This window comes from Hipposideros armiger, unplaced genomic scaffold (genome assembly GCF_001890085.2).
Source record: "Hipposideros armiger isolate ML-2016 unplaced genomic scaffold, ASM189008v1 scaffold_18, whole genome shotgun sequence".
Classification (NCBI taxonomy): Eukaryota; Metazoa; Chordata; class Mammalia; order Chiroptera; family Hipposideridae; genus Hipposideros; species Hipposideros armiger.
This window is the reverse complement of record NW_017731368.1, coordinates 4,013,974-4,028,645: the sequence shown is the minus strand read 5'-3', so window position 1 is coordinate 4,028,645 and position 14,672 is coordinate 4,013,974. Positions and strand designations below refer to the sequence as shown.

Genomic DNA, 14,672 nt, shown 5'->3' with positions numbered 1-14,672 from the left:
CCCAAACTCCCTCTCACCTGGCAACCATCAGTATGTTCCCCATATCTATGGGTCTGTTTCTGTTTTGTTCATTTATTTTGTTCTTTTTATCCCACATATCAGTGAAATCATATGGTATTTATTTTTTTCAGTCTGACTTATTTCACTTAACGTAATACCATCTATACATTGTTGCCAATAGTAAGATTTCATTCTTTTTTTATGGCAGAGTAATATTCCATTGTATATATGGACTACTACTTCTTTATCCAATCATCTATTGATGGACATTCAGGTTGCTTCCATCTCTAGGCTATTGTGAATAGTGCTGCAATGAACATAAGGGTGCAGATATCTTTTTGAATTAGTGTTTTGAATTTCTTTGGCTAGATACCAGAAGTGGAGTTGCCTGGGTTTTAAAGTAGTTCTATTTTTAATTTTTTGAGGAACCTCCAAACTATTTTCCATGGTGGCTGCTTCTTGTGGTGACTTGGATGAAAGGAATGTATAATTTCAATGGTGTTGAATTTACGGAAATTTTCCCAGCACCTTTTGTGCCTGGGTCAGACCACAGTGCTTGACTCCAAGAGATACCTTTCCACACAGTTTTGCCTTCTCCCTTTCAGGCCTTTTCACACCCTATGGAATAAGGAAAGGGTCTGTATCAATCCAGATATGTCAGATTATGCAGGGTAACAAATAATCCCCAAATCTCAATGGCTTAAAAAAAGTGAAGGTTTCTTTCTGAGTCCATCCACGCATCCTTGAAGGGTTGGCTGCAGCCCTGCTCCACGATGCCTGTATCCGGGGACCCAGAGTGATGGAGTAGCTCCTCTCTGGCAGAAAGAAAAAGGGAGACATTTCTGCTTGAAAGTGACAGCCTCCTCTGTCCACATTTCACTGGTCAAAGCAAGTCGCGTGGTCAGACGTGAAGGAATCGAGGTGGGACAAGGCAGCGTAAGATGCCGTCGGACACAGAGTCCAGTTTTCTCTTTTCCCATATGGAGAGCTTTCCTGAAACCCTCCCTCCTGATGGCAGTGCCACCATGGTCACACATCAGGGTCCCCTGTCCCCGTGTGTTTTTCAGGCGTTGTATTCTGTCCACTGGCCTGGGTGTATTCACTGCTGAGAACCCTTCGTCATGCAGCCGCGTTCTGCAGGATGGCCTGGGTCCCCCAGTCTGTCAGGCAAAGCGTTTTCCTGCGTGTTTTGGGGTAATGTGAATTCTCCTGTATGTTCCTTGTTGGTTTCTGAAAACAGGCATCTGTGGTGAGAGCTATTGGAAAACATTGGATTAAATCAAGTTAAAGAGTTGTGTAAACTGTAAGACTTGTCAGAGGTTTGAAAAGTGACTCCTGAGGGGGCGGGGGATGCATGGTTACACGCAGTGCAGCGGCAGCCAGACTTGAGGGCATACGGAATCTTTTCTTCATCGAGCATCTCGGAGAACCAGTCCCCTGTGCATTCATTCTGGGGAAGGCTGGCATGGGGCTGAGCACGCCGGCGTCAGAGTTGCAAAACCCGGGCTCTGTTTGAACCTCGCTGAGTTTGAAACTGATGGTCTCTTTCAATAACAAATTCTTTGATTGGTAATTCCTTAAGATCCGTGCACATATGTGCGCACACACGTGCACACGCACACACCTGCTGTGAAACCCAGGGAGACACGCAGGTGGGGGTCCAGCTCTCACCCCCTGTGCTGGACACAGAAACGCCAAGAAAGTGGTTTCATGGGGCGTGGGGGGGGTGCAATTATTGAGTTATGACATGTTTAATTATTACAATGAATGGTGAACTGGTTAGATGGTCTGTTTGTTTGTTCTTAGCACTTCTCGTTATAGATTATTCTGAGCTTGAATTTCTGTTTTTGTTTTAGCCAAAGGTCCCAGCGTTCGTCTTTCTCCATTCACTATTTTCAGTGATGTGTGCCTGTTGCATGTTTATTCTTCTAGTACAAAGCTAAAGTATCATCCATTAAAATATCGCATTACCTTCTATGTCCTAACTTAGGCTCCTATTAGGGTTGGGTTTAAACGTAGACTCTGAGGTTAGGAAAAGCAGGAAGTGCTGGTTCTAAGTCATGTTTAGGAGAATTGAGGATGTTCTCCTCCTGGAGCTTCTGGGATCACACATCCCCCCGGGTTTTGTCCAACCTCACTCACTGTTGCACTCCCCGCTGATCTCCCCTCTCGGCTTTATTTGTGTTCTAGGCTTCTGTTTCTGGAAAGTCGTCGCAGTGCTGAGCCAGGAATTGGGGCGTGGCTCAGCTGGGTGATTCTTCTGTTCTCAATGGCGCTGATGAAGGTCATGAGTCATATTCAGCTGACCATGGGCGGGTCTGTCTGGTCCACGTTGGTCTGATGCATTAGCAAGGATGGGGGGGTGGGGGGTGGGAGGAGTTCTGCTGGCCTTGTGAGCTAGAGCCCCTCCACATGGTTACGCGTCGCTTTCATGCCACAATCGCATAGTTGACTCTTTTAGGGAGGGCGCAGCTCAGTGGCCCATGCGGGGGTCCAACTGGCAACCTTGGTGTTATCAGCACCACACTCTAACCAACTGAGCTAACCGATTGCTCCCTACTTTCCATTTTTCAAAATTAGCTTGTGTGTTTGCATCAGAAAGGGAAATTTTGTGTTCAGAGAAAGGTTTTAAAAAGTAACCAGTAAATGACAACAACAAAAAAACCCCTGTAGATATACTTGTTTAGGGTTTTATTGATGATAATTGCTTAAAAACCAAATATTTCCCCACCTGATTTCTTAGCGCTAAGTCAAGGGTCCTTACATGTCCAGTATAAATAGAAAGCTGTCTGGAGTTGGTGATTTGGCCTTGTCGTCATGGTTACTGTTAAGTGTACAGGGATGGAAAGTCCCTTTTTCTCTCCAGCTTACGGGAGATGGAGTGGACAAATAACAAGGTGACCCATTTTGTGAAGTACCTAGAAAATAGTCAACAAAGGATTTTTTGAGACAGGACTTATCACTGGCTCAAGAGAATTATTGAGAACATTCCGCTCTTGATGCAATCCACCGAAACCAGAGGAACACTGACTGGAAACTTGAGACAGCTTCACCTGGAGCACATTTTGCTGCAAATAGTGGGATTTCAGCTCTCTGACCTCTGTGACCAAAAATTATTCTGTGGAAGTGACTTTTCCATATGATTGGAAATGCTCAAAAATGCTTTCAAACTTTTAAAAGGTCATATTGATGTAAATATTCCTAAATGTATGATACATTTTCCTTCTTTTGTAAATGGGGCTCTGGTTTTCAGATTTGGCTGGTTCTGGGGCATGGCCTGGGCATCAGGTTTTAAATTCTTCCAGGTGGTTCGAATGGGCTGTGCAGACCATGGAAATAGAGTGTGACAGAAGTAATGAGCTAGGACATCTGTCTCTACGCTGCTGGAGACACCTGGCATTTGGGGCAGAAATGCCCTGATGCTGACTGACCCCAGGAGGGGTGGCCCATGTTGTAAGACAGTGACCATGACGGGGGAGGGGGCTGGGGGTAGCTGATCTCTAAGGGTTCAGGAACAGACTCTGTACCATGCACTTGCCATTGAGTGCCTTGATATCTTCAAGCCTTGATATCTGAAGTTTTTCAGCCCTCAGGAAACTTCTGATGAGAAATCAGAGGACTAACTATTTGGGGTAGATACATGCTGGTTCATCCATTTTAAAGGCAAATGACCTTTTTATAACTGGCCATTGGTGAAGTGCAAGTATTGATAAGATGGCAGTTCAAGACAGCAGAAGGCCCTCCTGACGCTGTAGGAAAGCTGGTAGCACGAAAAGAAGTTACAATACAAAGACATCTCCAGCTGAGCAAAGTGTCTTCAAAGATGTCTGTGCAAATCTACCCCAAGGACCAGTTCCTGAATTCCATGGTCTCAGGGAAGCACAGGATGTTAGAGCAGAAACACTTCAGGGCTAACCTTGACCTACTTAACTGCAGTAAAAAAAAGACAGGAGACATTCGCATGGTGGATGAAAGCTGTATCATAAATACCGTGTGTCTTCAGTTACAAGATGCTCTGTTTGAGTTATATACATTTTAGAAAACTTATGTACAGAGAATAATTTAAAATTGATTGTAAGTAGTATTCTTAGTCTTTCCTACAAAGAGTTGGCCGTCATGCCCAAATGTAACGTGAAGTCTGCGGGAAGGCTGGACGCACTTTCATCCTCACAGTTATCTGGCACCGTTTCCAATATACGGAGACATGAGGGGCAGGGGCTGTCTACACCTATTCCTCACGGAACCACGCCAGCGGTGATTTGGGGTTGCAAACGGTAGTTGGGGCCATTTTTATAGAGAAGACTGGCTTTGGATCTGCTGTGAGTGGCCTTAGATGAGAGAAAAGTGACCCCTGCGTGGGTCCCAAACAAAGGCCTCCTTTCTCTAGGGCCAGTCAACCCTATCAGAGGAGAACACAGCCGTTGAATATTCACTGTGACTAAAAAACGAGAACTAATTCTGCACCAGTGACATCCAGATTTGTCATCTCAGGCACTTTAAAAACTCCTTTTCAAGCTGCTCTGAGAATGGCTGCCCTCCAATATTTTGAAATCTTTTTAGAAAAAGAAATGCTTACATTTTTTTTCCATAAGAATGATAGTCAAATTTCAGCTCACAGTGTGCCCTAAGTCCAGGACGTTCCTAGAATCAAGGAAGCAATCGTCTTCCAAGACGGGCCTTGAAAAACCTGCCTCATTGGTGACAAGGAGCCAGCATATGAGTGCTGGTGACCTTGGGGGAGAGCGAGGGGAAAAGGGGCCGCTTGGTGAGCGGGGCGTGGGCTCTCCCGAGGGGGTCTTCTTCCTCTACCCCTTCCTAATTCTTCTTTATAGACTCACGAAGAGGATGGTTTGAGGACTTCTGGAGTAACTACTGTAAAAAGCAGCCGAGGAGATCCCACCTGTAAATAGTAGCTGTGAAACAGTGAGCAGCTGACGGCCGCCTCTGGGAAGCCCAGTTCTCAGGCCACGGGGGCTGTGTCTCCCCTCTTGAGGCGGCGCGTGACGAAAGTCCCCAGGGCCACCAGGGGAATGCACATGGTGGAGGAGGCCACAAGCAGCCCAATGACGGCCAGCGCGTACGCGGGGTAATCCTTGGTCACAAGCTTGCCCTGAAAGGAGAAGCTCAGCGTCAGCAGGAAGCACGTCCCCGGGTAGAGCCTTCGGCGAGCACTGTGCCCTCCAGTCCCCGGGCCCTCCAGCCTGGCTCTGTGGCTCTGGAGCAAGTGACCTCCCCGGTCTCCTTGCTCCACACACTTCCAGCGGTGTGTGCACAGAACCATTGTTCGGAGCTACCCGCAGAGTAACCAGGAGGATGACCAAGGACCTCGTGTTTGAGGCACCACGCAGGGCCCTAAATGGAGCGCTGCCCTTAGACCAGCCTCGTCCAGGAGAACTTCCTAGGATGACAGAAGTGTTCCCTATCGGTGCCGTCCAATATGGCAGCCACCAGACAGACCCAGGTGGCTATGGAGCACGTGCAAGGTGGCCAGTGAGACTGAGACCTGAATTTAAAATTTCATTTAATCTCAATGAATGTCAGTAGCTGCATATGGGTGTCGGCCACCACACGGAGCGGCACAGCTGTAGTCTCAAGAGAGGTCTTGATCGGCCTCTGGATTGGTTGGTGGGATGCTGGATGTTTCCCTAAGTGCAAATGCATCAGTGCTGATGAGAAATGAGGCCAAAAAGTCAACAAATGCCATCTTTCCCCTAGGGAACTACGGGACCGCTCCGTCTAGGGGAGCAGGTGCTTGCTGCCAACTGCGTCTGGCTCCAGGTGTGGCGCGGGGGCCCGGCCGCCGACTTTTTATGACTCGTCAGCTAGTCTTTTTGTTCTGCAATGACAAGTGCAGAAATTGGGGGGAAACACGTAGAAACTGTTGTAGCGGTTTGACAGCGTGCTCTTGGGTCTGTTGAATCTAATAGCTGGCACTTGTGTTTCATAGATCTCCTTATTTGTTTCAGTTTTCAAGGAATTCATTGTCATTGCATCTTACAAAAGACTCAGCCTGCTAGGGATGGAGAAGGCACCCTTGTCCTCCACCACAGTTTGAGAAGCTCTCTGGGCACCACTGCTGGAACCAGACGGAGGGGGTGCCTTTCGGCCTCTACCAGTCACGTGCTTGCGTAGAGTGGGGTAAGCTGGCTCGCTGGGCCCTTCGCGTACCCTGGCACACACCACACACACTGTATGCTAAAGGACAGGGTCTTCTACCCACAGGAAAAGAAATCCAAATTGGCCAAGTGTTTTCTATGAAAGCGAGTCTGCGTGAGGACCTTCAGGCCAAACGCACTGACACAGCTGTCCTGGCTGTTAAAATACTGACACACTGCCCTTCCAGTTGGCAGACAGCCGCTGCCCGGTGCCCTGAGTCAGCCCCTTCTGTCTCAGCCACGCCCGTAGGTCCTCCCAGCATCCAAGAACTCAAGTGTGAATGCAAGTCCCCAAAGGTCCCAGGAGCCTGCTCCACCCAGGCACAGGGGGCAGGGGCAGGGACCAAGGTCAAGGGTCATGCCCTCCAGACTTACTCAGCCTTTGAGGGGCGGCTCCCTGGATAAGGTCTACTGGGAAGTTCTGGGGGAAATCTTACTCTCTCTTTACTGCAGCACATGCTGAAAAGCTCACAGCCCAGCTCTCAGGCTGAGAGGTTTTAAATACCTCAGTGATGTTTCCATGTTGTGACAAATGACCTGCCCAGGCCATGGAAATAGTTCCTTGATTTCAGAAAACGAAAGGCCCGTGCTCCCGAGGGGGCTTGGGGGCCCCGAGACAGCGGATACCTGGGAGGCGTCCCAGGCTTGGTACTGCAGGGTCCCCGTGAGGATGTAGTCGCTCAGGTAGAAGATCAAGAGGCTGATGATGAGCAGGGGACTCACGCCGGCCCACATGACCTTCCAGTACCAGTTCAGAGTGCGCCCAGTCATGGCCTGAAGGTCACTTTCAAATCTACTTGGAAAACAGGGCGAGAAAGTGTGAATCATCCACTGTGCTGGGGCAAGGGGGGCTCCGTTCTGGCACCGCTGAGGTTTGAACATAACCACTGGGCCCTCTGATTCCTCCTGGGGAGAGGTCTGTTGGCGTGGGGAGGGGAGAAGGGCTGAGGCCGCCACAAAGGGGGACAAAGCCACCACCTCGCAGAGAAGTGGGCGTCAGAAACCATCTTCCTGGTGCCGGTCTTCAGAGGAGGGCTTCTGGTGTAGACCAGAGGGCAGCTCCCAGCGATGGTGGGGACAGACAGGTAACATGGCAGGACAGGGACCCCGAGGGCAGCTCTGCCCCACCCCTCCCGCCCTGCTTCCTATCAGCGACTCTACTGCCCAGTGGAAATACACCCCCAAGGGGAAACGCTCTTTTCCCCTGAAACCACAGCAGGTTTTCTGGGACAGAGGGAGAGCCAGGCCTGGGATGGAGAAACACCGTGACTGTGGCCCCGCGAGCTGGCGTGCAGAGAAGCCAGAGCAGCGCTTCCCAGGCGCAGCTGACCGTAGACCACCACTGTGTTTTCGATCATGTCTGCTGACTGTCTTCTCTTTAAACTGATTCTTTTGCCTACATTTAGCTAGCAATAGCATGACGGTGTCCATTATATTGTGGGCTTGATAGGCTAATCGTATATATTTTTAAAATATATATATTTTATATATATATTATATATATATATTTTATATATATATTTTATATATTTTTAAAATATATACGATTAGCCTATCTTCAGCACTTTGGGAAATGCTGACCCAGCCATCTCCCCATTTTCACAGAGGAAGGGGCCACGAAGACTCACATGCACAATGTGAACACCTGGGATTTGCAAGACCACACAAGGTAGAAAGTGTTGGGTTTTCTTGTCCCTTTACCTCCCCTGCCCTCTACTTTCCTGGATAGAGCAGGCTGCAGAAAGAAAGGCGGCATGGTACTGTCGCTTGGTGGCCACCAGATGGCGCTGTCCCCTGAGCAAGCAGAAAGACTTCCTTCTCCTGGTTATTCCCAGATCCGGCTGCTTACAAACCCCGCAGGGCACCTTTGGTTTCTCCCTCCATCCCCACCACTTACCACCAGCCCCTTTGGATGGACATGTGCCCCCCTCCAGGGCCTCCAGTTCTGTTCCTCTCTCCGCAGCCATCTCTCTCTACCCTGAAACACCCACTCTCTCAAGGTGACCAAACTGGCATCTCTTAGGTGACCGATTTGTCCCAGTTTATCCGGGACTTTTCCAGTGTTATGTCCCAGGAAATTCCCAGGTCCTGGGCAAACGGGGAGAGTTGGTCACTCTAATAAATGCCCTCACACTGGTAGTAGCTGTGGGGGAGGGTAAAAGGTATTCCTTGACCACAAAAGTTTTGAAAATGCTGCAAATTACAACCCCTGTCTGAGATTCACAATTGTCCTCAAGGCTTTGAGAAGTCCTACAGGAGAGACATTTGGCTTTGTGTAACTTATATCCTGAAAGTATTTGATCGTGGAAACCCCTCAGCATGGCTTCCAGGGACACGGTGGGAAACTGGGCACAAGGGGCCTGGCTCCTAGAGTCCCAGCTGGTCCCCCACCTGCCTCCAAGCCAGTTTGGAGGATCAGAAAATACTATGTGTGGGGTGGGGGGCAGGAAGGGACAACTTGGCACAGCGCTTCTAATGGGGTTCACGTCTGAGCAGTGCTTCACTTGGGAAGCACTTGTGCCTTGGCCCCCTGGACATGGTAAGATGCGGGGGCCTGGGAGCCCGAGACCCTGCATTTCCCACAGGCTCCCTGATGCTGCTACTCTGGGACCACACTCAGCAGCTCTCGGAGCGTGGGCCCCAGATTCACCTGGAGGTGAGTTCTTGGGTCCCACCCAGACCTACTCCATCAGCGCCCTGGGGCTGAGGCCCCCGGGTTGTGTGAGCTGGCCCCCAGGGAGTCCTGCTGCAGGCTCAGGTCTGAAAGCTGCTCTGGACCCATGGCTCTCAGCCCTGCCGCACAGCCCATCACCTGGGAGGTTGAAACCCTCCAGGGCAGCACTGTGCACCAGGGCTGAGAACCTGACGTCCTACACTGGCCACGTTTTTCAAAGGTGTGAGTTATCCACCGGACTTTGGTCAGCGTGCTTGGAAAATACTGGTGTCCGCTGATGGTCACAGCACTTAGTGCCTGAAGGCAGGACTCCCTGCCCCAGTAGCCACGGGGGTCCGGCAGGGTCAACAGGCAAATATCCCTTAATAAATAGCAAAAGTACAGGAAATAGGCAAACCAAGGCAGGGAGTGAGGCAGAGAATCAGCTGAGGTCTGGGGGCCCATTAAAAACCCTGAAAAATACTGCCACGCTTAAAGTGCAAAGCATGTTGAGGAGGGGTTGTTTCCTGTGGGCGTTCCCCCCACCTCCCAACCGCCGTGCAGCTGGCGGCCGGGGCCTCCTCACCTCCTCAGCCCGTACACGTAGCACACGGCCACCGTCTCCACCAGGACGATGAGCAGCAGGGACAGCGTGGCAGCGTAGTCGTTGAATATGTCGAACCAGTAGCTGCCGGCCTCCATGGTGAACACCATGCCGATGGCAAGGTTGATGAGGCACACCAGACCTGGGACCACAAGACCACCTGCTCACCTACCTGAGACCTGCACCTGGTCATGCAGTTTTCTGGGGGGCAGGACCAAGGACCCCAAGGGGACTCTGGCTGATGGGTCCTTCCTTGTGGGTTGGAAGAGCTGTCAGGGTTTGGCCTCTCTGAATGTGTATGCTGCCTGTGTGTGTGTGTTGGGGGAGGGGGCAAAAGTGTCCCAAGGAGTGTCAGCAGGAGTCCCTGGTGTTAATTCATGGAGCTGTCCTGCAGGGCACATCAGCTCAATGGAAAAGAGAAAGTTGTGGGCATCGCTGTCTGGGGGATCTCCCCAGTGCTATTTCTCCCAAGAACTCAGCCCCTGAGCTCATGGGAGATGATTCGGGGCAGGAACTTTAAGCTGTGGGACACCCCTTTCAGAACTTCCTAGCGAAGACTCCGCTCTGACTTCATGTATCTGAAGTTCAAGAACAGGGACAAGATACCTATAAGGATAGCAGTCAGAATAGAGGTGACTTCTGGGGGTGCAGACTGGAGGGGTCTTCCCGGGGTGTGGGCAATGCTGTGTCTTGACCTCAATTACTTGGATGGATACATATGTAAAATTCACTGAGTTTGTGCTTAAGAAATATACACGCTATCATTGTTATACCTCAACTAAAACAAAGACAAAAGTAGCTTCTCTCCTAGCCTGGAGAGCTCTGGGTGCCAGGCTGGGGAGTTGGACCTTTTCCCAAGGTTGGGGTGGCCACTTCACTTCCCCATGGTGTGGAGAACCAGATGCACCCAGCCCTGGATCGCCGGAGGCGAGAAGGTGAGGGCAGGACCACTGTGAGGTTGCCACCACCCCCATGGCCACCTAAACAAGCACACAGCCCCCTGAGGCAACGCATCCGGCTGGCTGGCCCGCTCACCTGAGATGGCCTCCTTGGGCAGGTGGCTGGAAATGACCTTGCTGTCGGTCAGCGGGGTGAGGATGGCGGCCGTGTTGCCCAGCATACTCCCGATGCCCAGCATCAGCAGCATGAAGAAGTACAGCACCGACCACAGCTGGGACACCTCCATGTTCTTAATGGCTTCAGTGTAGACGATGAAAGCCAGGCCAGTGCCCTGGACAGCCTGCCCGCGGCGAGAAGACGCCGGTCACACACCCAAGGGACTTAAGACACTTTAAACATACCCAGTGCTAAGCGACGCAGGGGACCTCAGAACTGGCCCCGAGAAGCCACATTCTGCGGTTGGATCTCCCTGCTGCAAACCAGCCCCTCAGAGTCCGCTGGGCTGGACAGAAGGGTGAGCTGTCAGGAGTCCATGTTTGCAAAGCGTGAGGAGACATTTCAGTGAACTTGGAAACTGAGTTCCCTTCTGCCCCGACTCACATAAATTCTGGATAAAATATATAACATGGTGTTTGTATAATTTCTGCTTCTAATATCATGACTGACTAGGAGTCTGTGGCCTCAGTGGCTGGGACTGAGGTGGGATGGCGGGGTCGGGGCCGTGGGAGCAGAGTCGTGGGGAGCTGGCCTGGCCAGTAGGCAGCCCGCAGAGGCAGGGTCGCTCAGTGGCCAGGGCCCTGCAGTGGAAACATCGTTGTGGGGATACGGAACTGTGGAAACTGAGCCTGCTTAAAGATAAACCTGCTTAAAGATAAAGGTATTTATTGTATAAAATAACAATAGCATCCAACTTGTGGATTTCAAAAAGAACTGGACAAAATGGTATTTAGAACAGGAGGGATGAGTTGAAAGTGTCTAACGTCCTTGTACAGGTTGGGAAGGAAGTCAAAATATCGTTTAACTTTAGGCTTTGTTAAGTTAAATATACATGAGAAAATCTCCAGGAGAAAAATGGAGTATACAAATTCCAAACAGTAGAGAACAGAGTGGAATGGGGGGCGGGGGGGGGAACACAATAGGGAAAAAAAAAGTCTAAATAAATCAATAACCACATAATTCTTGGACATTGAGCTCAAAAAAGCAACTAAGACTCCCAGGTGCCAACAAAGAGGAAATTTGAAACGAGGGCAGTGAACAGGGGCTGGTGCCTAATGGCCTCCTGGGTCATGTGAAGGGGATCGAGGCTCTAAAGGCTGGCGCTGGGGACGGGATCTGACGCCCGGCCCAGGGAGGGGGGTCATGCCACAGGTGGGTGTAAGCAGGGAGCCAGGAGGAGCGAAGTGTGGCCTCATCTTCGAAATGACTTAGAACATGACCATGAAACAGTGTGCCCCAAACTCCAAGGTAACTTGCTCACAACCAGAGAGATGGGCCTTCACTACTCCTTGTTCTTGTAAAATATTCTCTAGAGACGCTCTCTAGAAGTAATCTCTAGAAGTATCAAATATCAGAATCAGACAAATATGCCCACCCTCACTCTCATTTCTACTTCTAATGTACTGGAAGTCCCAGCAAATGCAATCAGGAAAGAAAGGGAATGAGAGGTAAGGATTGAAAAGAAAAATGCAAAATTATATCTGCAGGTGATACAAGAGTTTACACAGAAAATTGAAGCAACGATAGAGACAAATACGAGAATCAGTAAGAGAATTCATTAAGGTTGCTAGATACAAGACCAACATACAAAAACGCTTAGCTCTCTTTTGCAGAAGAAAATAAACAATGATAGAAACAGGAAATAAAGACACCATTCACAATATCAATAAAAAAATAAGGTACCTAGATGGAAAGCTAATGAAAGATGTACCAAGGTATTCATGGAGAAAATTGGTTGACTATAAAAGAAGACCTGAGTGAATGATGAGATTAAAGCACTTTCCTGAATCAAAAGTCACAAAAGGTCCTGAATCAAAAAATATTAAGTTTCCTCAATTTACGTTATAAAATCAATGCAATTCTAATAAAAATTCCTAAAGGGATATTCTCCCTCAGTGGAACTTGTCAAAGTCACCCTAAAATTAATGTAAAAAAAATAAAGATGCCTTCATAGTAAAGATAATTCAGTAAAATATAAATAAGGGAGATGTAGTAGCAAACAAATTTTTTAAAGCCAAATGTCTGTTAGTGAGGGAATGGATAAATAAATTGTGGAATAAAATTCAGCATTTAAAAGAAATGAACAAGATTCCACATGTAGCATTATGGACTTATCTCAAAAAAAAAAAAGAATATTGAGTGAGAAAGATATCTCCCAGGACCACTTATTTTCATATAAAAACTGCCAGCAAAACAATAATATTATTTAAGAATACACATGGGTAATAAGTATGTCAAAATGAAGGTTCTTGCCTCTGGTGAGCAGGGAAAGTTTGGGGCCAATAAAAAAGGGGATTTTAACTTTGTCCCTGAAATGTTCTTTTCTTCCACATAAAAAAACCCCCTCAGCCCCAAATGACAAAATGTGTATAATTGTTTACAAATGACAAATGTTGACATTCAGGGTGGTAGATATACGGGTGCTTGCTATATTATTCTTTGTACTTTCTTTTCAAAATTTAAAAAGAGAAAAGGAAAAGGAAGAAAGGTCACAGAGAACCCAAAGGAACTTGATAATAAGTAGGATTATAATAACAGCCCAGGGACAATGGCGGTAAAGTCTCCCTTCTCCTCTAAAGAGGAGTGGGGAAGAGAATTTTGTCTTCCGGCAGCTTGCCGGCGCCTTACCGTGTCCAGCTCTGACTCCAAGCTGCAGTTTTTAATCTGCGGGAGCACCTCGCTGTATTGGCTGGGGTAGGCAGATGCTAGGTAGCCCTTCACCTGTTCCAGGTTGCTGGCTGTCAAAAAGCCGTCTTCAAGGTCAAAAGAATTGGTGAGCAGCAGAATCACCCTGCAGAGCAGAGCACAAGGTTGACCTTCACTGATCAGAAAGGCCACAGTCGCCAAACCCTCCCAGAAGGTCGGGCGCCAGGCTGTCCCACCCCTGCCTCTTCTTTTCTGATCAGGTGAGGTCCTCAACAAAGGGAACCTGTGGACTGGTGACACTTGAAAAGGCAGGGTGTTTTGAGACTTGGAAGAAGCCTCGAATAGGAACAGTGATGACAAGAGGTGCCAACCCACACAGCCGGGCGATTTTAACCTCTGGACCAGTGTTGTCCAAAAGAACCTGTGTGATGGAAACAGCACATCTGTGCTGTCCAACATGGTATCCATGAGCCACATGTGGCATCTGAGGAACTCAGTTAAATTAATTTACATAAAAAGAAAATGAACTCAACCCCAAATCTAAATTAATTTAAATACAGTGTAAATCAATTTAAATAAAATGCAAATTGATTTAAATAAAATACAAACGGATTGGAATAAAATGCAAATGAATTTAAATAAAGCAGACACCCATTTTAAAATGTAGGCTAATTTAAATAAAATGTAGATCAACTTAAATAAGCATCCATTTAAATTTGTAAAGAGCCCCCTGTGGCTCTAGTACTACTGTATTGGACAGCATACCTTCTGGATGCTGTCTCTTGCGTTTTGGGCAGAGGGGCAACAGAAAGCAAATCGTGTGATCTCCATGGCTCAGAGAGAGCTCTGGTTTGTGTTTGAGGTGGGGTGATGGGGCAGAAGCAGCTAAGGTTTGTCTGTTGAGTGTCCTGTTAAGTGCTTTAAATACAGAAACTGCCCTCACCCCTTCCAGCAAACACTGACTTGCCACAGGCCCACCAGCTACTGGTGGCAGTGACGGGGAGTCTGGATTTGAACCCTGCACTGAGGACTGCAAAGCCGAGGGCCCTGTGTCCACATCCCTGGACTTCTCGGGGTCCACTTCTTCCCAGGAGCCCCTTCAGCTTGGAGCTTTGGAGGCTCACGTCCCTCTCCCCGCCAGGTCTGGGGCTCACTGGGCGGCCCAGGCTTACTTGTTCAAGCAGCTTTCGTAGTTGAAGGTGGCCTTGAAGCCGTAGATGGAGAAGGTCACGATGCTGGCGAATATGGAGGTGGAGCTGTTGATGAGGGACACGATGATTGCGTGCCTCTGGCAGTTGCTGGAGGGCTCGTTGTAGCTGGCGAAGGCAATCAGGCTGCCAAAGCCCAGGCCGAGCGAGAAGAAGATCTGGGTGGCTGCGTTGATCCAGGCCTTGGGGTTGGCCAGCTGCTCCAGCTGGAGAGCCAGCAGGACAGGGCTGATGAACCCCAGGGGGACCCCAAACTCTCAGACCAGCAGAGGGAGGGAGGGAGGCCCAGG

The 14,672-nt window shown here is 49.0% G+C and overlaps 1 protein-coding gene across 1 annotated transcript in view; it reads right to left on the bottom strand.

The window, feature by feature from the left end:
* Positions 1 to 2,399: 2,399 nt before the first annotated feature.
* The window catches only part of SLC6A20 (solute carrier family 6 member 20), a 35,952-nt gene continuing 23,679 nt past the window's right edge, over positions 2,400 to 14,672 (bottom strand). The window contains exons 6-11 of the mRNA XM_019632959.1: positions 14,347 to 14,588; positions 13,157 to 13,319; positions 10,448 to 10,652; positions 9,395 to 9,554; positions 6,783 to 6,948; positions 2,400 to 5,110 (exon numbers count right to left, since the gene is read on the bottom strand). Of these exons, the coding sequence (XP_019488504.1) occupies positions 4,961 to 5,110; positions 6,783 to 6,948; positions 9,395 to 9,554; positions 10,448 to 10,652; positions 13,157 to 13,319; positions 14,347 to 14,588 (1,086 nt within the window). The 3' untranslated portion in view covers positions 2,400 to 4,960. The remainder of the gene's footprint in view (positions 5,111 to 6,782; positions 6,949 to 9,394; positions 9,555 to 10,447; positions 10,653 to 13,156; positions 13,320 to 14,346; positions 14,589 to 14,672) is intronic.